General features: G+C 36.1%; 2 protein-coding genes across 5 annotated transcripts; both read right to left on the reverse strand.

Moving 5' to 3' along the window:
• Positions 1-331: 331 nt before the first annotated feature.
• On the reverse strand, positions 332-1993 carry LOC116166435 (uncharacterized protein K02A2.6-like). Its single transcript, XM_031481416.1, has 2 exons — positions 1582-1993; positions 332-1518 (listed from the first exon to the last, which is right to left on the reverse strand). The coding sequence occupies exons 1-2, from the start codon at positions 1991-1993 to the stop codon at positions 332-334; spliced, it is 1599 nt and encodes a 532-aa protein (XP_031337276.1).
• A 13951-nt stretch (positions 1994-15944) lies between these two features.
• Positions 15945-24987, reverse strand: LOC116160029. Of its 4 annotated transcripts, XR_004143119.1 has the most exons (12): positions 24867-24987; positions 24614-24817; positions 24423-24559; positions 24129-24368; positions 21291-21459; positions 20794-20923; positions 20602-20738; positions 17299-17516; positions 16879-17250; positions 16618-16817; positions 16356-16518; positions 15945-16168 (listed from the first exon to the last, which is right to left on the reverse strand). XR_004143119.1 is itself a non-coding variant. In XM_031473145.1 (9 exons), the coding sequence occupies exons 4-9, from the start codon at positions 17459-17461 to the stop codon at positions 16014-16016; spliced, it is 1005 nt and encodes a 334-aa protein (XP_031329005.1). In that variant the 5' UTR covers positions 17462-17516; positions 20602-20738; positions 20794-20923; positions 21291-22060; the 3' UTR covers positions 15945-16013. The 4 variants fall into 4 exon arrangements, 3 of the variants coding, with proteins under 3 accessions (XP_031329005.1, XP_031329004.1, XP_031329003.1); XM_031473145.1 differs by lacking the exons at positions 24129-24368; positions 24423-24559; positions 24614-24817; positions 24867-24987 and having other exon boundaries at positions 16618-16671; positions 16720-16817; positions 21291-22060; XM_031473144.1 differs by lacking the exons at positions 24129-24368; positions 24423-24559; positions 24614-24817; positions 24867-24987 and having other exon boundaries at positions 21291-22060.
• Positions 24988-25675: the final 688 nt, after the last annotated feature.

The following is a 25675-nucleotide window of genomic DNA, read 5'->3' on the forward strand; positions in this document are numbered from 1 at the left end:
GCATAGTTTCTTCGATCGTTGATCCTTGCACGATTATATCATCAAAGAAACAGGCTACCCCATCCAATTCGTGCAGTAGTTGATCCATAAAGCGCTGCCAAATATTGGGTGCAGTCTTTACTCCGAACATTAATCTATTGACCTTGTAAACCCCTTTTTCAGTACTTATGGCTTGCAACATTGCGCTATGTTCGTCAACAGGCATGTGTAGATATGCGCGACTGACATCAAGTGTACAGAAAAATCTTCCCCCGCTCATTTTCGCAAAAATATCTTCGATCCTGGGAATGGGGTACTTGTCATCCTTCAAAAATCGATTCAATGTCACCTTCTAATCCGCACACAAACGAATGGAGTCGTCAGATTTTACAATCGGAACCACAGGTGTTCCCCATTGACTGTGAACAACCTTTTCAATCACGCCCATCGCCTCAAGTCGATCAATTTCAGCGTTCACACGATCTTTCAAGGCATACGGTACTGATCGAGCTCTCCAAAATTTTGGCGCGGTGTTCTCTAGCATTTGTAAATTGCTCTCCATCGTTGGAATTCGACCTAATTTATCATCGAAAACATCGCCGAATTCCTTCAAAACCGACTTCAACAATTCATCGGAATTTGCTTGCGTGACCGTGACCTCGTGAATTTCTAAGTCATTCAGCGGACGTTTATGAAGATCCAGGATCCTAATCCACTGTCGGCCGCAAATAGAGTCAACATCATCTCCCACAATAAATAAGCGCCCAATGGTTACTTTGTTTCCAAAACTGATCGTAATATTACATGTGCCCAGTGGCTCAATTATCTCACCAGAGTAAGTCCTCAATCGAGAAGATGTGTCGGAAATCGAGAGCCCAGGACACACCTTCAAAAAATTTCGGTAAGACATCGTCGAAACTGCTGCCCCCGTATCCAGTTCAAATTCACAATTGTTCTCTTCCACCTGGATGTTCACCATAAACTTGCCACTCCCTCCGCTTTTTACGCCGTGCATGTGAAAAATATTTCCAATCGTATACATTTCAAATTGATCGTCTTCAACGATGTCATCATTATCTTCGGATTGCGTTACTTGTCGAACTGTTTTAATGTTTCCCCCCTGCATACAAACGGTGGCAATGTGGCATACCTTCTTACACTTCGCACAAATTTTGTCTTTCATGGAACATCTAAAAGCACGGTGTCCTTCGTGGCCGCATCTGTAACATTTTCCCGTGAAGTCAAATCTTGTAGTTTCTGTCGACGATGTCGGGTTAACTTTTTGTCGGCCTCCGTACGCTTTCCATTTTCGTTGCTCCTTCACTGCATTAACAGGCTCACTATGGGTTTGCTGGCTTCTCTGGATTTCTCTGCTTTCAATTTTTGATGTGTTAATCGCTGTCGCCTCCCGTACAATTTCGTCGAACTTTGTGTCCTCTTTTAGACGCAACAACTCCTGCCGAATATCGTCGTCACGTAATCCACGAATAAATTGTGTCCGCAAATGTGTCTCGATGGTCGATTTTCCACAATCGGTACCTACATGTAAAAGAGCAATTGATGGAGAGGCGTTTCAATTCTTCAATAAACTTCATGATAGACTCTCATTCTGTATTCGCACTGCGAAGCGATGTTGCTGTGCAAATACGTTCGGCTTCGGGCTCAAATGTGTCCTCAACAAGTTAATTAATACGTCGTAGGTTTTTGCCTTTGGCTTTTCCGGAACTGTCAAATTTGTGAGCGTTTGGAATACTGACGGCGGAATAAGTTCAAGCAGCATTCCCACCTTTTCCTTATCCTCTGCGATTTCTTTTCTTTCTAAATAGTTTTCTAATCGATCGATAAAGTTTTCCATCGTTTCGTTTGTTTCATCGTAGGAGTGAAAATGTACCTTCCGTTTTGGAATTGCATTTCCTGTTCCCGTGGAATTTCTTTGCGTTTCATGTAAATCTTGTAAAACATTACAAATTCGGTCCAAAACGTTCTCGAGTTTTGATCCCATCTCCGTCGCCATTTTTATATATTCACGTTTAATGAAATAAGTTGCAAGTTGTTACTTTTTCGTTCTATTCAATTCGTAATAAAATAATTACATCTCGAAAAATTAGAGCGATGCCAACTATGCATTATACGTATCATTAATTCAGAGACATAACAGTAACAATAATGGAAAAATTTCCTCATTCCCCAATAAATCGCAGTTGCTTCGCGGTCGATCTGACTATAATTTTTCTCTGAGTTACTAAGAGATCTTGAAGCGAAAGCTATAGGTCTCTCGGTGCCATCGGGTAAGATGTGTGAAAGAACCGCTCCTAACCCTGTTGGTGAAGCGTCCGTAGCCAAAATTAAAGGTAAATTTTCGTCGAAAGGCATTAAAACTTTTGTACTCGTAATTTCAGTTTTGATCAATTTGAAGGCTCCCTCGCACTTGTTATTCCACGTGAACGGAACCTTTTTTCTCAAAAGCTGATGTAAATGGTGCAATTTTGAAGACAGATTTGGTAAAAATCTTTGGTAGTAATTGACTAACCCTAAAAAGGTGCGTAACTGCGAAACGTTTCCCGGACGTGGACTATTAGCAATAGCTTCAATCTTCTCGGTAGTTGTGTGTAGACCATCACCGTCGATTCTATGGCCTAAATATGAAATACTTGATTTAAAAAATTGACACTTCCTTCCATTGAGATGCAAGTCGAATTGGCGTAAACGCTCTAAAACTTGTCGCAATTTTGTCAATAACTCTTCGGGTGTTCCTCCCTGTATTGCGATATCGTCAAAAAAACAGACTACTCCGTCCAAATCTTGAAGAGTTTGGTCCATAAATCTTTGCCACGCATTTGAAGCTGTCTTTACGCCAAACATCAGGCGTTTTACCTTGTAAACTCCTTTTTGAGTACTGATTGCTTGTAACATGGACGTTTCCTCATCTACTGACATATGTAAATAAGCTTGGTGTATATCAAGACAACAGAAGTATTTTCCCCCTCTCATTTTGTTGAAAATATCTTCAATTTTCGGTATTGGATAGCGATCCGTCTTAATTACCTTGTTTATAGTTCCCTTAAAATCGGCGCAGATACGTATGGTGCCGTCCTTTTTCACGATCGGAACTATGGGCGTACCCCAAGTGGAATGTAATCTCCAATTTTTCCAATCGGTCCAATTCTTCTTCGACCTTGCCTTTTAGTGCGTAAGGAACTAAACGAGGTTTCGTAAAAATAGGCTGTGTATCAGGATCCGATAACTTGATAGAGTATTCGTAATTAGGGACTTTTCCCAATTTAGGTGTAACGACGTCCTGGAATTCATCGAGTAAAACTTGAAGTTCTGGTTGGTTACCGGCCATTTCGATTTTTCCGAATATCCTTCCAGTCGATTTTGATCGCAGTTAACCAGTCACGACCAAATATATCATCAACATCGCGAGGTAGAATGTAGATATTCGCGCGCGTAGATTGATTTCCGTACTGTACTCTCATTTCAGAAGATCCAATTGGGTGTAATATCTCCCCCGAATACGTTCGTAATTTTACTGACGTAGGATTCATTTTTGCATTGGGGCAAATTGTCTTGAATTTAGCTTCGGAAATTGTGGACACAGCTGCCCCCGTATCCAATTCCATTTGACAGTCTGAGCCATTTAATTTTACTGGTAACATGATTTTCTTCGTATTAATTGAATTTATCGTAACGATTTTGTAAATGTTAAATGGTTCCTGATCGTTATCAGAATTGTAGTCTGAATTCTCGATCTGTTTATGGTCCTGGGGTTTACCAATCGATTTGAGACAAACAGCCTGTAAGTGGCCTGTTTTCCCACACTTTTTGCAGATAAATTTTTTTGCGTAACATTTATCAGCCTTGTGGTCGGTTTTACCACATCGAAAACATTTTCCCCATAATCCCTGAATCTTACCAGAATTTATCCCGGGTGTAAAGATTGTATGGGTTCCAGGAGTATACTTTATACTCGGATTGGGGCCTTTTCGTAATGCATGTACCTCCAACTCAGTTCTCTGCATCTGACTTGCTTCTTTCTTCGAAATTTCCACCGAATTTGCGATCTGTACTATCTCCTCGAATGTGGCTGTTGACTTCTGCTGCAGTAATCTCTCTCGTATCTCACTATCGCGAATTCCCCGTATGAATTGAGTGCGTAAATGCGTATTGATAGTCGATTTACTACAGTTTTCACATTTAAAGTTGCAATTTGTAGTCATTTTCCTTCAATTCGGCCACGTAATTAGCAATTGTTTCCCCCTCATGTTGTGTACGTAATGAAAATTTGTGCTGTTCGGCTATAATGCTCGCTTGTGGGGCTAAATGCTCTTTTAGCATTTTAATGAGTTCCTTGTAACTTTTAGAATTTGGTAGATCAGGTGCCGTAAGCTTTGTAAGTGTCTGGTAAATCTTCGGACTAAGACAGCTGATCAATATTTGTACGCAGATTTTATCTCTTTCGGCGGTTGAATCATCGATCTTCTTAAGTTGTAGGTGGTTATCGAGCCTTTGTAAATAGCAGTCGAACGTCTCGTAATTTTCGTCATAAGGGTGCAAGTTTTCCTTCACCGAAATTGTAGTCGAATTGGTTCGGCCTAAGGTAACCATTTGAGCTTGCGTTTCCTGAATTTTTGTCAAAATCTCGGTCATGGATTGCAGAAGGGGTTGTATGTGTTCCGTCATTTCGTATGTAAGCACGTAAACTCGTAATTAAGTCGATTTAAGGATATATCAGCGTGAATTTTCCGTATTTGTAGATGTAATTAGGTATCCAACCAGTGTAAGACCAGTGATTTGTGTAATTCCTGCGAATTGTTAGGACTTCGGGCGTGTCGGCGTATATTCCATTTTCCCACGTGATTTCCTAACCTCATCCCATCCTCGTCGCCAATTTTGTTGTGTATGCGAGTAATGCACGGGTTCCTTATATTGAATTTATTTTATTACGTTACTAAAACACTGTACATAAAATAGTATTAGGATTACATTATATTTTAAGTACATACGCTCCAAAACAATCCGGGTAAGCCGTTTGCTGCGGTGACATGTATTGGGCCGCATTCGACTATTGGTACCAACATAACACTCTTCCAAAATATTTGGACCATAAACACAAACAGACAATTTGGAGGACAATAGCGGTGGAAATGAAGCAAACAGGTAAGCAAAAACTTATGTATATTAGACACGTAAACAAGGTAACTTACAATATTCTATAGACTCTATTAGTGTGACGTCAAATTTGAGCGGGAAATTCAAATTGCAGGACTTTGCTGTTTTACTGTCGAAGATATTGACCCCTATCGCCCCATACATTAAGCATCACTTTTAAATAGGTGCTCTTTACGGGCTTATACTGACCTTATGCGCATTAAATAAGCATATCGACCCTCTTATATCGAAAGACTGATTACTTAACTTTAAAACAGAGCAATAATTTTTAATTAAAATCCATCAATTGCGTTTTAATTAAAAACTAAAAATATGTTTATAAAAAAAATACCATATTTACACTTTACGATTGGCAGGAAGGAACAGTCATAACCTATCTTATTCCGTATTCACTATGCTTACATTTTCTAATGTAAACATATAATAAAAAAAACACCTAGGACTATTGAAAACTACTTAAAACAAATTCAAAAACACACTTTAAAGGCAAGTAAACGTCTAAACGACCAAGTCTAGCAAGTGGGAAAATGTAAACACAAAAACAAAGTCATGATCATTCCATATTGCCAACGGTAAAGTGTAAATATGGTAGACTTATCTTTAATTTTTAATTATAACACAATTAATGGATTTCATTTAACGTTTATTGCTCTCTTTTAAACTTAAGTAGTCAGTGTTTCGATATATGGTGGCCGATGTGCTTATTTAATTCGCATAAGGTCAGTATAAGCCCATAAAGATCCTTAATTGAGTAGGGCGATAGGGGTCAATACGACAGTAAAACAGCCAAGTCCTGAAATTCGAATTTCGCGTACTATTATGACGTAACCACTAATAGACTATTTTGACTCGATCAAATAACATCATCCGCGCCATATTGTTTCACCTTACAAAAATGTTACGTTAGAAAACGGGAACTTGGAACGAGGTAACATGGGAACAAAACTTCCTTGGTGGTTAATTTGTAAGTAGATTCTGTCAACAGTGGGCACACAGTCGTTGTTGTGAGATAGTGAGAGAAGGGACGTTTGATAGCAGTCAATCGGAATTTAAGTAAATAGCCACGTATTAAACTGTTACAGGACTTTGTACAGCTCCAAAGTTCACAATTAAGACCATCGAATAAAATCTACTTTGGACAAGCTTCTGATCCCACGGTAAGTAAACAAATAAAAATACGCGCGTACATTAAGGTTAATGTTAGGGTATGCTATTAGAATGTAAATACCGCGAAATGTAACCCGAATCGAATTTGCGGTATTGCCACACTTAAATAAAACTTTTATCCTCGCGTGAAGTTGATTTGTCCGAAAACTTTGTACGAGTGGGTTCCAGTTTTCGGAATCTGTAAAAACCTTTTAAAATTGAAGCTATCAAACAAAGGATGCATCCCCAAATCACAATTTCCAGGTTTATTGAAGGAAACCTTAGACTCTTTGCAGGAAAAAATTAAAACTATTATTGAATCTGGTTTTCGCGCCACGGGGATCTATCCCTTAAACAAAAATGAAGTCCTCAAGAGACTCCCTGAAAGCAACATCATGGATAATGCCGGGGAATCAACTTTAACTGAAGCGTTGAAGGAACAGTTGATTACCATGCGATATGGCAAGGAAAAACCGCCAGAAAAAAAGAAAAAACGTTTGCAAACTGAACCAGGAAAGAGTTTGGCAGCACAAAGCGACGACGATGAAGAAGGCAGTTTTTCATTACATGACAGTGATAGTTCGGAAGGTATGGAAGACCTTCAACATTTCAGTGACTTGGAAGATGCGGATGATGATGACCATCTTATAACTGAAAACCCATCCACTGATGTTTTAAATGTCAAAAAAGGGGATTTTGTTTTAGTTAAATTTCCTTTAGAAGGAAGATCGAATAAATATAGAAATTACGTTGGAGAGGTTCTAAACGTATTTGAAGATACTCAAACCTACGAATGCACATTTCTTAGACCCCTTCGTCTTTCCAAAACAACGTTCATATATCCAGTTGTAGAAGATTTGGCTATTGTAAACAAAAAACAAATTTGTGAGCATCTACATAATGCAAATAAAGTTGGATCTAAAGTTTCCCTTAATCAACCTGTAAATATTTAGTTATATCGTTAACCTATGTATCAGAATAAAATATTTTCTTAGTAATCAGCTCATTTTTCCATAATAAATGCCTTCTAAAATGTTTGTTAAATTTTAAAAAATTTTAAAAGTGTTCCAAGTTACCTTATATAACTCTAACTTGTAAAAAACATAAATATAAATGGGCGTTCCAAGTTTTCAGTTTTGCGGGTAACTTGGAACACTACCCTCTTTTTAAAAAAAAATGGGTTATGTGGCGCCTTTTGTCATATGTCAATACTCATGTCGTTAGTTTCTAATACCATACATACGACGGTGGGTGTTAAAAAAATTAAAAAAAATTACTTGAAAAGTTACATTAATTTGAACTTGAAAAGTGTTCCAAGTTACCCGGTTCTACGGTATTTCATATTATGTGTTTGCGAAATATTCTTTAAAAATTTCCCTTACGGCAAGTGCATCGTTAGCAGGTCTTCCGGCTTGATTGCTTAATGAATTCAATACATGTTGCGATAAATGTTGTATGTCAATATTCTTGGTAAGTCCTGTGTAATCTTTTCGTTCGCATAGAAAATTATGGATAATGCAAGTAGATAAAATAACATAATCCACGTTTTTCGGAGCCAGTTTTATTCTTCTGCAATAAATTCGAAATCTTTGCGTTAAAATGCCGAACGCATTTTCGACAAGTCGTCGTGCTAGTGAAAGCTTGAGATTGAAATTTGTTTTATCATCATCTCCTGTCGATTGATGTCCTGGATACGGCCTCATTAAATACGGTTTGAGAGGAAATGCCTCATCGCCAACTATAACATACGGTGCAAAAATTTCAGAATTAGGTAAATTTTTGCCAGTAGGTACATTAAGCGTGCCATTTTCTAAGCGCCTTCCTAGAGTAGAATTTGCAAAAATTCCTCCATCACTATTTCGCCCATAAGAGCCAACATCAACTGCAACAAATTTATAGTTTGCATCGACTAATGCTAACAACACAATTGAGAACGTGTGTTTGTAATTATAATAAATCGAACCACTATTTGCAGGAGTCTCAATAACACAATGTTTCCCATCTAACGCGCCTATGCAATTCGGAAAACCCCACAGTCTTTCGAAATCTTGTGCAATATGTTTCCACCCTTCCTCAGTTGGTTCTGGTATATATTATTTCATTAATCTCTTGACGATAGATCGACACGTGCTGTGTACAATTTCGCTTACAGTTGAGTGACCCAATCGAAAACTATACGAAATAGTTTTGAACGAATCACCAGTTGCTAAGAACCTGCAAATACACAGAAAAATTAGTTCATTAGCTTATGAAGTGGAAAAACACTCAATTGCATACCTACCTATATTTCCTCTTAAATCCCACACTGTGTACATAATGTAATTTATAACAAAAATATTTCTATTACAGAAGATGTATGTAAAAAAAAGATGGGCAAACGTAAGAGATCAATACAAAAAACATTTAAACAAACGTAAAACAACAAGTGGACAAGCAGCCACTGTTATAAAAAAAATATAAGTATGAAGAGAGTTTGAATTTTTTATTACCTTACGTTGAGGATCGACCTACGATAAAAAGTATCGAATCAGATCAGAACAAAGAAGCAGAAGCGGAAGACTCTACACAAGCTACTGAGTACAATGAAACGGAAACGGTGGATACAGATCAACAGCAGGTACAAGAACAAAGAACAATCAGTTACTTCGCAACCGAATCCTAGGCATGCACCATCTGCATCTACTAATCCTGTATCAAAAACCCAGACCACTGGACAATTCATTCATCATCATCAATATTTATCATCGCACTCCACAATCCCAACCATCTGCATCAAATACCCTAATGGAATATATATTAAAGAAGAAAGAACAACAAGACACTCAGCAAATTCACCCTATAGATGCCTTTCTTAGTGGTATATCAGCCACAATAAAACAATTTGCGCCATATTATCAGCATCTGGCTAAGGGAAGGATATTTGTTGTAGTGCAAGAGGTGGAATGGGACCAGATGTCTGTGCAACCCTCTTCTTACGTATCTTCGGCGAGTGGAACATCCACGCCACAGACTCCAGTATACACCCCCATCCCAACATCAACGCCTCCAGAACCAACCCCTTCAACATCAGATGCTGACGCTAATAGCATGTCTACGTACTTCTCACAATATTCAGAACATAACGACGTAAACGGTTAATGTATTGTATATAGTTTTTCAAAAATATAGAATTACGTACCTGAGGCAGACTGCCAATCGTTCCATGCTTGAGATAGGCTTGTGAAATCTTGAATCTTGTCTAGATAGGTCAAATTGCAACTTTTCATGAAATACACCGAAACATTCTTTTGTCATTCTAAAATAACCGAAAAATTTGCATTCATCATCTATTAATTCTTTGTACAGCGTGGAAAATTCTCCTTCCGTTTCTCGTTTTCTCCAGGCTGGATGCACACCCCACCTTCTTTTTGATTTTCGATCTGTTTCCAACACTTCGTCATCAAGTGCAACTGCAATAGCTACCAACTCAAGTTGCGAAAATTCCATTGAAGCTGTCACGGCATCACATCAGAACGTATACTGTAGATGCAACATGCAGCTCTGTCCAGCCCGACCGGGGCACGGTGCCGTGATCCGACCGGGACACGGCCCGGTCTAACGTGAATCATACTTAAAGCTGGACTGCTAGCGTCGTATAATATTTAATATAAAAATTGAAGCTAACATCTGCAGCGCCATCACTGGGTATGACTAAAATGAGAACTAAATCTGAGGCGCTAACTATGAAATTTGCAAGGACAAGTATCTCCACACAATATATTTATACGATAACTGTTTACCTTTATACTTGATGAATTAATTTATATAATAAATAAATTTGAAGTACTTAGATATAATTTTTGAATAATGATATCAATAGATCGTGGAATAAGCTTTTATTTAACAAATGTACATGTTTATTGCAGCGTCTAACCTATTCCTTCCTTGTCTAAGGTCTAACCAATCTCCAAGATAACGTGTAGTACATTACGGTGAGGGTGTTACACAACGATTAAGGTCCATATTTTGATGATCAGGAAAAGTGTTTAGGTACATTTTCATCTACTGTCATTTCTTCAACTTGTTCTTGGTCGGAGAAACTATCGACATTTTCATTTGATGTATTTGGGAAAATTGAAGGACTTTACTTACACGAAAAACGTTTCTGTTTTAATGTCCTTGTTTTTAAGGTTATAAACTGCATCACATTCATCACATTTTTTTGCCAAACAACTTCAGCGTCTCATTTTTAATTAATTATATAACTACTACACAACTAACTAACACAAAATTACATAAGGTGCGTTCGTTTTTTCGTTCCCGGAGTAGAACAGATCGAGCAGCACAAAGATCACGTGATACATGAAGCAAATGGATCGCTAAAAATAAACGAACGGTGTGGGATGGGACCGAGCTGCACTAACATAACCTCAATCTCGACATTCTTTATTATTTACAAGTTTGCATTTAACTTGATTGAAGCATACGGATTCCTTCACTCAACTTTAAAGTATAGCAATAATGGACCACAACAAAAAAATTCTTTTGTCTGTAGTCCTCCACGAGGGTACCAATTTGTTATTCTTTGACAGTGATTCAGATGATGATGATCACAACAATGAGCCAAAAATATATTCATTTGCTGAAGTGATTGTACCATCGATAAACAGCCGGCAATTTCAACGCCATTTCCGTATGGATGTCAACGTTTTCGAAGTGCTACTACAAAAACTTCACGGTATGCTTATGAATGACCAACAACGTGTTGTATGTCCAGGCCGGCCCGAAATAAGCATTGAAAAAGGGTGCATGGTTGTGGTGTGGTATTTGGCAAACATGGAAAGTATCAAGTAAGATTTTAAATTTCCGGTTGTTCTCTAACAACTACCGTCTTTCAGATCTGTTGCCAATCGATTTGGTATAAGTAAATCCACTTGTTGGATGGTACTTTACAAGATTTGTAATATGCTTGTACAATTAAGCTTGCAACATCGACTGATTGCATGGCCATCACCCAATTCTTTGCAAGTTACATCTAACAGTTTTCAGCAACGTTTTGGAATGAGAGGTTAGTAGAAATCCCGTACATTAGGTATTTAAATCCATTCTTCTAGGAGTAATTGGAGCCATTGACGGTTGCCACATTAGGATTAATGCGCCAAAGGACCATCACACGTCATACATAAACCGAAAGGGCTATCATTCTGTGTTGTTGCAAGCTGTGTGCAATGCAGATATGTTATTTACTGATGTCTACACCGGCTATCCCGGATCTGTACACGATGCAGCATTATTCAAGCGATCAGATTTGTGTAATAATATAAGTACAGGTGCTGCCTATGTAGGAGAGTTTTACTTACTTGGGGACAAAGCGTACCCTTTACAAACTGTTTTAATGGTTCCCTTTAAAGATACCGGTCGGTTATCTAGGCAACAAAAACATTTTAATGTTGTGTTAAGTAAATCAAGAGTTGTAATTGAAAACGCGTTTGCTCTCCTTAAAGGTCGCTTTAGAAGACTGAAATACATAGAAACTGTGAAGCTCGAATATATTGTATTATTGATTATGGCAGCAACAATCCTGCATAACTTATGCATTCTATGCAAGGATGAATTTAGACAATTGATAGACATAACTGTAGAAATAGCAGAAGAAAGGGAAATGAATGATGTTGAAATACACAACATAGCATTTAGAAATAACTTGGCAATAGCAAAACGACAGGAGATTATGAATTCATTGGCAATGATACTTAACAATTAAATATAGTTTTTATTATGTAATAAACGAGAAATAATAAGATAATAAAAAGATAAAATAACGATATTCTATTAATAAGTGTTCAAAATGAATAAATTCTATTCTTAAGTAACGTAACTTACAATTTCTGGATTAATTGTTCAAATAAATTCAAAAATTTGTCTTGTCTGGCAAGTTTCTCCTTGTGTCGTTGGTCTATCATAGACACCACATCGTGAAGATGTAGAAGGAGATCCGTTGCTTGTTTTTATGCCTGCACTGCTACTAGCCGTAGCAATAGGGTTAACTTCGGGACGTTTATATAAAATATCGTGAATTATTTCGAAATACTCCCATGTTTTTCGGTTGCGTCCTGTGCTGTTATTATGATCCACAACGGTTTTGTATGTGCGTTTGAGACTTTTCCACTTGCCTTCACAAGCTTTGGCTGTAATGGTTAATTTGGTCGCCTTTGATAGTGCTGTAGCAATTTTTCCCACACTATCTTTTTTAATGTACTATCAAAGTCATCTATTCTGTTTTTGATCTGATCAATTAATAACAATGTGTTTTGTCGTGACCAGTTCATTTTATCTGTCGATGCCGTTTCATCAGTTTCGTAATCCCCAAGAGATGGATTATCCTAAAATGGTAATATTTCATATACAATACTTAGATATTCGTCATTACAATAACATTTGCCTGCAAAGTGTATGCTGGTTTATTCTACGGAAATCTTACCTGTTCGTTTTCTATACAATCTTGGGGTACAGTTGTGCCCTCAGTTGTCTCATGCTGAAAGGTCAATTGAAAGATTTCAGCTACCTCTTCACCGGGCACATACATCAAGGTCCCATCTTAAATTAATACAATAATTTTTAACAAAAGAAATGCATTATGCACACAGGACTCTTACCGCTTATTTGAGATAAGAGTACATCCCCATTTTCATTAGTAATAACACCCCCTGTTGGTTCGTCGTACACAACATCATGTGAATGCGTTGTAATATTCATCGTAATAGAAAAAATGAAAAGGCTGACAAACGTGGCTCGTATTTTTTTAGGTTAAAATAAACACCGTCCACGTGATCACGCCGATTGTTTCCATCTGCACCCTCTCATGAGATGGAGTGAATGGAGTTAACTCCATTTACTCCGTTTTGTAATAAAAGAACGCTACAGTGTCAACTAGTTTTCAGGTGCATCAATAAACGAACGGTTTAGAACAAAAAGAGTGTTCAGCACGGATAAACGAACGCACCTATAAAATCGCTATAAAACACCCAAATGAAATCTCGTAACATTGACGTGTGTCAAATTTCGTTTCACAAAACGCACGACTGCTCTGTGATGGCGCTCTAGATGTTGGCTTCATTAATTTGACTGTGCTAGCAATCCAGTTATTTTTTTATCCAAGATATAAATAACTACATATAAAAAATATGGAGTGCAACGTAATTAATCATACTTACTATTTTATATAAGAAGAGAGGAACGTTTCGATCTAAAATTTTTTTATTATTTTCAAAATTATACGTTATCATTCGACACAAATAATGTAATTTTCCCATAGGAAGAAACTGATTTAGAAGAATTCCTTAGAAGTAGAGATGTGCCGGAAAATACCATAAGTATCCTATTTTAAAAATGAAAACGTAAGTACATTTTTTCATGTTGTAAGAGGGACATGTCTGACTCATTTTAGCTGATTGCGTCCAAGCTAGCGAGAGCACTTGGAGTAATTTGACGCTTTTACTTACTTAAATAATAAACCATAGAACGTATCGGTTGGGGATTTTGACTTACGATTTTAATATTACATTATTATAATTCAATAATTAGTGTTGCTTAGGTTAATATAGGTAGCTTTTTTAAAGGCCATATTCTTCCTTTTCTGAAGTAGCGTAGTTATTGTAGTAGGCTGATCTTTCAAATCCTGCTCCAGTTTATGCCATGTTTCTACAGAAATTCCTATTGTTGTTTGATCACGTTGCATACGGTACGATTTAATTGCAGCACTCATTGTGTTCCAACGAACCTCTAGTGGTACAATCAATTTTGTTCCCCCCATATCCTTGTAAAGAGAGGTTGGTATGTGCTTGTTTCGAAAGAATTTTATAACTTTCAAAATATGTTCAGTAATTCCAGGAATTTTTAAATCCTTGGCAAGTAAGTTGAGGTTTTTGCGCATTTTCGACACATTACCTGTATTATCCGTAACAAAACTCTTTTTTCTACTACACTACCTTAGAATCACCCCTAGTAGCACCAAACATTTATTCAATATGTACATAATATTTATATATCTGTTAAATATTACAAATGTTTAGAAAATATTTTTTTATAAATATTTGCATTTGGATGTGTATTGAATATTTATGCAACAATAAAATTCGTATATATCCAAATTAATATAAATGAAATATTTTTTTGAACCACTAGGCAGTATATTCGACCGTAATCATTTACTTCATATACCTAATTATACAGTGTGTAAAGCGATGGGGTATACAAGAGGGAATTTTTTTAAAAATATTGATTTATGAAAAAAATTTATTCTTCATGATATTTTTTGCTTGCTTTGAAAGTACCAATAACGTTTCAATAATCTAAAATTTATTTATGGAAATCTGGGAAAATAATAAAATTATTTTTTTTAAGTTATTCTACATTTATGATCAAAATAGCGTATAGGCGCGTACAGACCGAGTTTCCAACGCAAGCCTGTGGTTACAGATTTGGAGGTGTTGGGATTGGTGTGTACCGCGCAACCCAACGGTTTCCAACCGCTTCTAATGACGCTGTTGGCGTTCGATTGCGTTCGCTCGGTGAGCGGTACATCTAAGGGAAATTTGATGTGGTCTGGACAGGATTTGTCGCGATTTTAGTTTTTAGTCGTTTGTCTGCCTTTTTAAAATGTCCATCATCTTCATTTTGAAGTTCCTCTAGTAAGGGACTGCCACTATACAAACTCCTATTTTTAAATGGTGTTGTTACCCACCAACGCCTAGGCCGTTTTTCTTCTTTTTCTTTGAAATTAAAGAATTCATTATTAAAAACCCCGCACTCGCCAGCAGTAAATCGTCCTCATCGCTTGACATTGTTTGACAGACTAGCAGCACCGGTTACAGAACTTTACCCAACACGGTCCCAGCAAGTTCAACTCAAATCTTAAATTTTGGTGTGGACGAGGGCATTCCAATCGTTTCCAACGACAAACGCCAACGTCACACGTGCTTGGATTCGTTGGCTTGGCGTTGGAATTCGGTCTGTACGCGGCTTATTGCTATCAAACCACAAACAATCGAAACGTTATTGGTACTTTCAAAGCAAGCAAAAAATATCATGAAGAATAAATTTTAGTCTCTTGTATACCCCATCGCTTCACACACTGTATATATTACAAATATACTAAAAAGCTTTGAATATAAATCAAAGCTAAGCAGAATCGGCCAAAGGTATAACTATTACAAATTACACTCATGCTGTCGGAGCAAAAATATTATGTGTAATTGCAGATTTATGGAAAACTGCAGGCATATGTATCAAGGTTGCGCTCGCTCCATCAACCACAAGCTAAAATAAAAAGTCGTTTTTACGCGCTCTCTTAACACGTAATTTGTGCTTTGCACTTGCAGCAGAGACGCAAGTCCGGCGTACCTAACCTATAACGAGCGCTAGCATCCATTTGAGAGGTCCCAACAAACACAATTTCACTGGCCCATTAATGGTTAAATATGTTCTCGCGTTAACTTACAACAATGGGCCACCATTGGCATTTTTGAATGGCCCAGCGCATTTATGTCGTTATGGCCATAAGCTGGCCAAATGCGGATTTCCTGTAAATAACCAACAGTTTGCCATCAATAATTTGTATTAGTATGCCAGTAAAGGGCCATGATTTTTCTGCCAGAAACTACCCAACAACGCAAAGAGTGTATGAAAAATGTAAATTTTGTTTATACTACATATTGACATTTTTGATTAATTAAGTATTATCGATTATTAGTATTACTTCCGGTATTTTTGTTGTTTGTGCGCCGGCTTCGCCCACCATCTCTATCGCCCGCGTTTCGGAGCCATACTTTGGCACAGTCCTCCACATCTTTTTTCGTTGCATTGCAGCATAGGGGATTTTTTCTAACCGCAACTACAACAAAAAAGTACCATAATTTATACATGAAAAAAAAAGTTTACGTAAATGATTATTACAATTAAAATTTTTAAAATTATAGTTTTTATCACAACAAGGCTGCTGTGTCAAATCATATGTCAGACTGTGTGTAACAAATCCTAACTTAAAAGACAGCATTGTATACCAAAACAAAAATGCTTACCAAGGAGTAAATCAACGATGTGTTTTAGCGCTCCAAATGGCTCTCTGCCATTACGACCAGACCATTTCATTGACATGGCCACCTCATTCCCTACGAGTTTGCTTAAAATACGTCTGCAGGTATTAGTCACGTCTTTGCCTCCAATAGAGTGCAAAATATTAACCTGATAAAGAGTACTAAAATAATGAAAGGCAAAGGGCAATCTCCATGCACTACTGTTAGTGTAATTTTATTAGAATATGTTTTTTGTTTAAATACATACCGATTTATTAAATGTTTCTTGAGATTCCAAAGACAAATTCAATTTTTTCAATTCCCCAATTGTGTTCGCGATTTTCCATTCACTTGTCGTGTAAAGTTTATCGACTGCATTATTGTTTGTTTGCTGGGCAATTAATTGGACTACATGTCTCATTTGAGCCTTTAACTCTTCTTGGGTTTTAAGAATTTTCTCAAGAAGATCTAAAACATTATTAATATAGGAGAAAATAAAACGAACACGTGGATCATTTTTAATGCTTACCCATAATTCTGTTGGCATTCATTGGTGCATCAACGTTATTGTTACGCGGTGGAAATGAACGAGTAGTACTTGGAGTTGAACAATCATTCACATTCGTTGTGAGGCCGCCATATTTGTTGTTTTCTCTGCGAAGTGAAGGAGTACTACGGGCAGATTCGCAATCACTCTGTAGTTCCACTATTCTGTTTATGGAGCTAAAAAGCTTGGGGACTGGGGAAATTTCACTCAAATCATCTTCAGAATAATCTGCAATGAAATCTTCTAGCTGCAAATTTTTTTTTCGTGGACGACGATGTGCACTATCATCATCAGACGAAACGTTCGAAGTATTTTCCAACAACATCATTTTATTTTTTGCTTTCTGATAATCGTCTAGAAAAAAACAAATGGTAAACTAGATACTATGTAAAGTAAATTTACCTGTTTTATATTTTATTCTAATGAGGCATGTGACACTTTTTTCCATAATAACGCTTGCTCCATTAAACACTGCCTTCTGTATCGCAGCATCATTCTTTAAGTAAATTGGCCAAAAGCATTTCTGTTTGTCAGAGGTAAGCCATGCATCTGGGATAATTGCCATTGACGATCTACCATCTTCATCAACCTCATCAGGGAATTCCACAACATAATATGATCTATTATTATAAAATAAAATTAGATAAATAATAGGTGTCAATTTTTCATATTTGTTACAAACAAGAAACATAAATTAAAATAATTTATTTGTATAAATGTAATAATGGGGAACAAACAAAAGTTTTTTCTTTATATGGCAATATCAAACTTTTATATAAAATTTCACTAATCGGGTACGTCTGCATAGGAAGGGTTTCTTCATCTGTCACAGTATACAGAGGCAGCAACGCACTGTCTGTTGGATAGTCCAAGACTTTCCATCTGTTCCTTTAATTCGATTTGAGGATAGTTCATAAATCCTTTTTCTTCCATAAATGTTGCACACAATTTGAGTTGATGTTTTATTGCAACAGTGTACGTAATATTTACACGAGAAGCTACTCCAACAGCAGTTTTTTTAAATTCGCGATGTTTAGACTCAAATCTTAGGGTAGATAATTTTGACAGTGGCCCTACAGTTTTTAGCACTCTTGGGTAGTGTACCAAGAAGTGATGTTTTGGTTTAAGGGGTAAATTAAACAACTCCATATATAATTGATGGTGGTTTGAAATTAATTCTTGAAGATAGTTGCACGTAATTTGTAAAGAAGAATATAAAAATTCCTGAGAAAGTACAATATCTAAAATTTTTCGCAGTAGTATGTAAAGTTCCCAATATTTGTTATTGGTCACAAGCGGACCTACAATAGATCCAAATAGAAGAATAAAGCATTTCATTTCTGCGCAACTCATATGAAGCTTTTTCTTTTTTAAATGTTCGTATGAAATTAATGGGGGTTTATTTATATTTTGATTTCCATAATTAAAGTACTTTATACGCTTGTTTAGAATGTCTAATGTAAATATTTTATCAACAATAATAAAACGATGCAACAGTTCACAAATATCAAATGACCCGACTCCTTCGAATATGTCATGCGCAATATCTACTGACAAATTGTCTGTTGCATGAAATGTGACTACATTATTCCAAACACACCTTTGCTTCATTCCGGTTAAGGTAGTATTTCCAGTTTCAAGGTCATTTTCATAGTTTAATTTAGATTTTAACATATTAGCATCTTCTGTCAGTTGAGATTCCAAAACAGTTTTATTACATTTACAAAATCGACAATAAAAACTTGCTCGAAAAGATTCTGTATATCCCAATATTGTGTTTAGACCTAAATTATCTCCCAATATTAACGCAACACAAAAATATATGTTTGTCTGTGTGTTAAAATTTTTAAGACGAATTCCATCCGACAATAACTTATTGCATTCTTCCACCAATTTAGAAAATATAACTTGATGTCCAAATTCCTTTAAATCAGAGCTATGAAATAATGAAAACAGAAAAATATTCGCTAACTGAGATTGATATTTTTGAGGTAGGTAATACTGGAACTGAACAATATATAGAAGAGATTTTATGTATGCCTGCATGTGACCCAAGAGGATTTCCACTTTCATAATCGTCGAAATATATATACAAGGGCAAAATGATATCATTATCTTGTAAATGTATATGATTAATTTTGTTTTTCCAAAATTCTGATTGGTATATGTTTTGATAAAATCTACTGCTTTTCAAAATGTTTAAATGTTCTAAAGTTTGTTTTAAAACGTTTGGTAACTCAAAAAAAAGTTTTAGGATTTTTGATAGTTCAATAAATTGGCTTACATTACTTTGTGCATATATAGCATTGTTTCTTGTGGTTTCTCGTTGGCCAATAATACACTGAATAGGAGGAATGTAGAAATGAGAATCTTTGAAGTGTTTCAGACGTAAATAATCTGAATCTAAACCAGAAAATAAGCTCTTTAATTGCTCAAAATATAAAGCAATTCTTTCACTGTCTTCTAGCCTTATTTGAGTACTATTTTTTAGAATCTGTAAAATATCAATTTTCAAAACTTCTAAAGGTTCGCCAAATAAATCTTTAATGTAATTTATTATTACTTGTACGTCTTTTCGGGTAAGATTATTCATTGCATACATATTAGCGATAAAACTAACAACACGGTTTTCGATTAACGATTTGTAAAAGTTGTTATCAATAATTGAACGTGGGATTTCACTTTCATTCGACACCACTGTTTTAGTGTCTTCATCAATACAAACTGTACTATGTGTAGAGTTATTGTCAGGCAAGTTTGTACTATTTGTAGTAACATCCGGCAGTGATTTACGAGTGAGCTGAGAGTTAATATTTTCATGAGTTTTAATGTGTTTCCTAAAGGAATTTAAAGAACTAAAATTTCTGAAGCATTTAGGTTCAACGCAGTTGTATGTATCATTCGGTTTAAGATTATGTATTATTTTAAGATGAGTAACTAATGACTTAACATTTCCGTAATTTTCCAAGCACAAACCACAAATGACCATTGTGATAATCAAAACATAAGTTATTCAGTAGCGTTAAACCAATGGTTAAACCATTGATTATAGTTAAACTAATAAACTTACGAAAGTAGGTATAGGTAGTTACAATTTAAGGTGATAATTAATATCAGCTATTGCTGAAGCAGCACTACTTGTTTTACCCGTGACAGGCATCCCATAAACCACTTCTTCGATAAATTGCCAAATAGATTTGCTTTCTGCAGGATAATTTAGGTTAAGTGCATGAAACAGTTTGTATAATAATTCTAGGCATCTAATGCTAGACTCTAACTTATACTTAATATTTTGGTTATACACGTAATAACTTTCTTGTCCCACATCCCCCACTGCCACACCAAAAGGCTGTAAAGGAAGTTGATATTTTTCTAACTTATGCTGTCTCGCGTCTACTATTTCTTCTAATTCCAATAAATTCTAGAATGTAACAAAATATTCCGTGTTATTAAAAGTTGTTGATGTTAACAATAAATGAATAATAAAGCGTAATAATATGTAAGAGTACTGATGTTACTACACCAAATGAAGTAAGTACAGTATTCATTTTAACGGTAGCAATCTGAATATAAATGGAAATATGGTCATAAATAACTCAATCTTAGAATGTTATAAAACGTCCACGTTTTTAGAGCAACAAATTGCCTGATTTTGATTTGGAATTTGAACACCTTGCATGAAGTCGTAAATATCTGTCTACTTACTTTAGTACAGAAGAAAAAACTATGCTGAACTTCAAGTCGGCTTGGACGCCAGTTCCCAATTTTATTTTTACTACTATTTTTTACAGTAGTTGGGGAAAATAAATATGGCAAGCATAGAAGTGCACTTGTTGACAAATCTAAAAAAAAACTTATTAGGTACATAACCATCCATAGATATCTAATTATGATTACCTTCGTTTCTTTCTTCAATAATAATTTTTCGTTCTTTAGCTTCGGATAATATTGCTTTTGAAACACTTGGCCAATTTTCGTAAATGATGTTCGCTTTATTTGGATGTAAAGTATTAAAGTCAATCTCCAACTACGAAAAAAAAACAAACAAAATCACTAACATACCCTAACTGCATTTATAAACAAAATGAAAATACAATGTGTCCAAGACAAGAAGTTGCGCTTTTTCGAATCATAAAATTTTTTTACTGTGTATTCAGATTTAAAAAGAAACTAGATTTACAAGAAGAGGATATGTGAGTGCGCCACTATGTTTAGAAGTAAATAAAATATATCGAAATTGCGAAATATTGTTATAACATATGTATTAAATACTCTTATAAAAAGACGCAACTGATTTCTAGGATATGTCAAGCTTTTTTAATGCATAGAACCTTTAGGCTGGACACAATATAGCCATACCAGTCTATTAAAACATTTTTTTGGTTTCTACTTACCAGCTCAATTCCGAATTGGAGTTTTAAAGAAGGAAATGCTTCAAAATATGTTTCTATGGGTTCACTTTTGTATCGTTTTTGCCTAATACGGAATGTTGATTCCCAACACTGAGCAACTCTTTGCTGGGGTTCCACTGCAACTTTTAGGAATGCTAAATCATGTTCATATTTGAGGAGCAGACTTGCAAAACGCAGTTTGTCCAAATTTTAAATTTTTCAACTGAAGGTGGCGTTGCAATATACACTTGAATCTCTATCGTTTCATATAATATTGGATGTCCAAATCGCATTATGTCCCACTTGAAATGTGTTGTGAAATTCACTTGGACATGCAAAATGCATTTAGTCCATCGACATTAGACAAACAAATAGCATTTTGTCCGTGAGACGAACAAAACGCATTCAGTCCAGCCGTAAACACGCTGTTTTTATAACCTAACAGTTAGGTTACTGCTCTTAGTGTCGTTTCGGTTTATTTTGCAGTATTGTGTGTTTAGTTTGCATCTTTTTCGCAACGTTTCAATTACAATGGAATCTGCAGATGGGGAGCATATTGTTGGTGATTGTGACCGTGGTAGCCGGAAACGACAAGCAAATTTAACATCCAGGGAGAGAAAGAAGCAAGTCAGATATTCAAACCATGATCCTGATTTACAACAATTTAATATAGTTTGTAATCATAAGAATAATCCAAAACTGCAGTGTGGGCAAGTAGGGCGAGATGATATACTTAAACCTCGGGAAGTTTTTTACAAAAATCCCAATAAAGTTATTCAAGATGGAATATTAGCCAGTAACATTGAGTTGGATATCCCTAAACGAAAAAGAGCTCGCAAATCTGATGGAAAACCGCACTCCTTGTCTGCAAAATATCATGTAAGTATAAAAGTACATACGTCGTTTTTGATAAAAGACTCCATGTTTTGAGTCTTACATACGTCGTGTTTCATCAACAATTTGGTGCAACCATTTTTTATGTTGGAAAGAATATTAAAGTTCTCGAGCTTTTGTTGATCTTTTACTGCTTTTTTCACTTAGTAGGTGTGTTATATTCGAATTTTTACAGGTATATATCAGTCGACAAAAAGTACAAATTTGTCAAAAGTTTGTAATGGCTGTATACAACGTTTGTCAAAGGAGACTAAACACAATTTGCAAGAAACTCCAGGCTGGGGAGGAAATTATAAAAGAAAAAAGAGGAGGCGATAGACGAGCTTTTAAGTTTGTAGACAAATTGGATGCTGTAAAGTCGTTCATTAGTCAATTACAAGGAAAAGAGAGCCACTATGGAAGACAGAAGTCTCGACGGATCTACATATCTTCGGAGTACAACATTTCTATTCTTTGGCAGTTATATAACAAAAACTCACCAGAAGGTTTAAAAGTGAATTACAAGTACTTCAGTCGGGTGTTCAGTAAATATTTCAATATTGGATTCGGCAGTCCTGCTACTGATGTTTGTAGCTATTGTGTAAGAACACAAACCAAAATAAGTATGTCTCAAAGCTCTTCTGAAAAGCAGAAAATATCCACTGAACTGAAAGTACACAAATTTCGTGCCACACAATTCCATAAGTTAATGAAAACTGAAGTGCCTAATACAGTTTCGTACTGCTTCGACTTACAGCAAGTTCAGGTATTGCCAAAAGTACCTATTCAAGAGGCATTTTACGCTCAACAGCTGTCAATATATTTTTTTTGCGTTACCAAACTCAATTGTCAAGAACCAATATTTTACACGTGGATGGAACACCAAGCAGGAAGGGGGGCTACTGAGACATCATCTGCCATTATTGATTTTTTAAAAAGAACTGAATTTCCTGAAGATGCGACGAAGATCCGTTTTTTTGCCGACGGCTGTGGGGGGCAAAACAAAAATAGTCACGTCATACATGCTTTGATGTTTTGGCTCCATACGTCAGGCGAAAAAATAAAGGAAATAGAAATTATATTTCCGATCAGAGGTCACTCTTATCTTCCTGCCGATCGAATCTTTGGACGCATCGAAAAAATATTAAGGTCCCACAGTCTCATAAAAACTCCAGACGCATATTGGGAATTGTACACTAAAGTGGGCGAGGTACGAAAACTTGGGTCTGATTGGAATCTGCTTGATGTAAAAAATATGCTGCAGTGGCTCAAAAAAGTGAATGGCATAAGTTCTTGCCGAAGATTTTTTATTAAAAAGAATGTTTCCGCCAACAATATTTTAGTGAAAAGTGAAGTACTCTATCGCACTGATACAAACAAATTCCAATCTTTACTAAAACCACGCACACGATTCGACCAGGTAGTCGTGCCATGGCTACCTTTGGGACATCAGATAAAGAAAAAAAAATAGACAGTTTAAAAAAATTATTAGAATCATTATCTGGAGAAAAGTGGAACAATGATCCAGAACTGGCATGGTTAGTTCCAATTTTTGAAGAACAACGTGAAGATGGGGAAATAGAAGCAAATGAAGAATGTGAATGTAACGACATGGAAGAGGTTAATTTCATTTAAAGTTTGTAAATAATACAAGTAAACGTTATCGACAATATGTTTGTTTCATTTCCAAATTTATTATACCCAGTGATCTGTTGGATGGACAATCAAAATGCTGTTTGTCAACTAGTGACCTGCAAATAGCATTTTGTCCAACAGTTTTTTTGAAATAGTAAAGCCACTTTGGCTTTTTCCAGTCTGCAAATTTAGTAATTTCTCATGCTATTTTTAATAGATTTTTTAATACCAAACGCAAGTCCGTAAGTAACTCGTATTGTACGTAGTAGTTTTTTGTCATTCCTGAAAATTTACAATTTTGGACAAAACGCGTTTTGCAAGTCTGCTCCTCATTTGTCGTTTTCTTCTTCTAGTACAAGGTTCTCCTTATTTTCATCTGTCACTTTATATTTGTCCGCCAACCTTAACGCTGCACGGACGTTTACATATCTGGACCACAGCTTTCCGCGGGCAGGTTGCCTTCTTAAAGATCCTTTTGGCGGGGAGTAGGGAATGTAATACGTTTCAATTTTTTCGGTTGGAAACAAGTTAATAATTTCTTTGGCAGCCTCCAAAAACGTGTCCGCCCTTATTCTGAAATTTGAATACATTTTAGTAGTTATATTACATTAGTACCTAGTCGCATACTCAGCATAGTTGTGTGTGGATATGATTTGATTGACAACTATTTTTGCCAATTTTTGTCGATCATCGTTATTGAGTTTATGTTTGTGTGCCATGATAATTTTTCCGTCCACATGCATTTTCAATAAATTTTCCAAAGTCTACAACATTCTCTTACACATTTTTGCACAGTATAGGTATACTTAAATATTTACCGAAGGAAATAAGAAAGAATCTTCGCTTCTTGTTTTTTTAGAAGTGCTTGGTTGGAACATATCGTAACTATCAGTAATATCGTGATGGTAACTTGTAGTAGATGTATTAATGAGACTTCCTTGTAGGTCATTAGCCGGGATTACTATCATGTTAGCTATGGAAGATATGTCACTAATGCTAGTGGTATCACTGTTGGTCACATTCTTAAACATTCATGATGAAAAACCAAAAGTTTAAATAATATTTTAATACCAAAATAGGCGTAGAGTAAGTTTCAATATGAGGCCCCTGCAAACTTTCGCTTAAAAAAATGGCAAATTGCTTTTTAAAAACTAGCCTTGGACCAGATTTTTTAAATAGGTTATCAATAGTATCCCCGTGTCTAGAAGACAAAAACTTTCATCGTTGATACCTTCTTCTGAAACAACATTAATAATTAATGATGAGAGGTCTTGATTTGTAAATTTAAAAAACAGTAGAGTTTTACTTTTAATTTTTTTACTGCATCCCCACAAAAGTTTTAATTATTAATAATTAATATTAATATTTGTTTATTTTCCGAATTAATTACATACAGGGTGATTCCTATAGTACCTGCCACCGTTTGGGAGCGTATAGGGGGTGCCTAGGGGAGTATTTTGATATAGGACACTTGGGGTCGGAAATCTAAAATAAGGGCGGCAGAACCAAATTTATCTTCTGGAATTTCACGCCTGTATGTAGGCAACCCAACCGACCGACGTTTCGCGCGGAGCGATGCAGAGCGAGTTAGCGCGAGGAAGCGACATGGGAGGGAGGAGGGAAAACGACAGTCAAAAGCAATAACGTTTACAAGTGTTCAACGTGGCCACCGTTGTTCTCAATGCACTTCCTACATCTAGCCAACTATTATTATACTATTGCCATAGTGTTTATTCACTTGATACGCGTGGTTGCAGACGGGATTTCGTGGGTTTAAACAAAATTCTGATCAAGTGTCAGCCACACATCGCCGCCTGAGATCGCTCCGTGTGCACCGCCGGCCGGTTGGGTTGACTACCTACAGGCGCGAAATTCCAGAA

The sequence above is a fragment of the Photinus pyralis genome, unplaced genomic scaffold, assembly GCF_008802855.1.
Source record: "Photinus pyralis isolate 1611_PpyrPB1 unplaced genomic scaffold, Ppyr1.3 Ppyr1.4_LG1, whole genome shotgun sequence".
Classification (NCBI taxonomy): Eukaryota; Metazoa; Arthropoda; class Insecta; order Coleoptera; family Lampyridae; genus Photinus; species Photinus pyralis.

What these genes read in the sequence shown, in the direction of transcription:
- LOC116166435 (XM_031481416.1), bottom strand. Translation starts at nt 1,993, where the DNA reads ATGGCGACGGAGATGGGATCAAAACTCGAGAACGTTTTGGACCGAATT. An exon ending in AGTGCGAATACAGAATGAGA is followed by an intron (nt 1,519 to 1,581) that starts GTCTATCATGAA and finishes TTTTACATGTAG; the next exon opens with GTACCGATTGTGGAAAATCG.
- LOC116160029 (XM_031473143.1), bottom strand. Translation starts at nt 24,763, where the DNA reads ATGATAGTAATCCCGGCTAATGACCTACAAGGAAGTCTCATTAATACA. An exon ending in TCCACACACAACTATGCTGA is followed by an intron (nt 24,369 to 24,422) that starts GTATGCGACTAG and finishes TTCAAATTTCAG; the next exon opens with AATAAGGGCGGACACGTTTT. An exon ending in CTAGAAGAAGAAAACGACAA is followed by an intron (nt 21,460 to 24,128) that starts ATGAGGAGCAGA and finishes TCTGCTCCTCAA; the next exon opens with ATATGAACATGATTTAGCAT.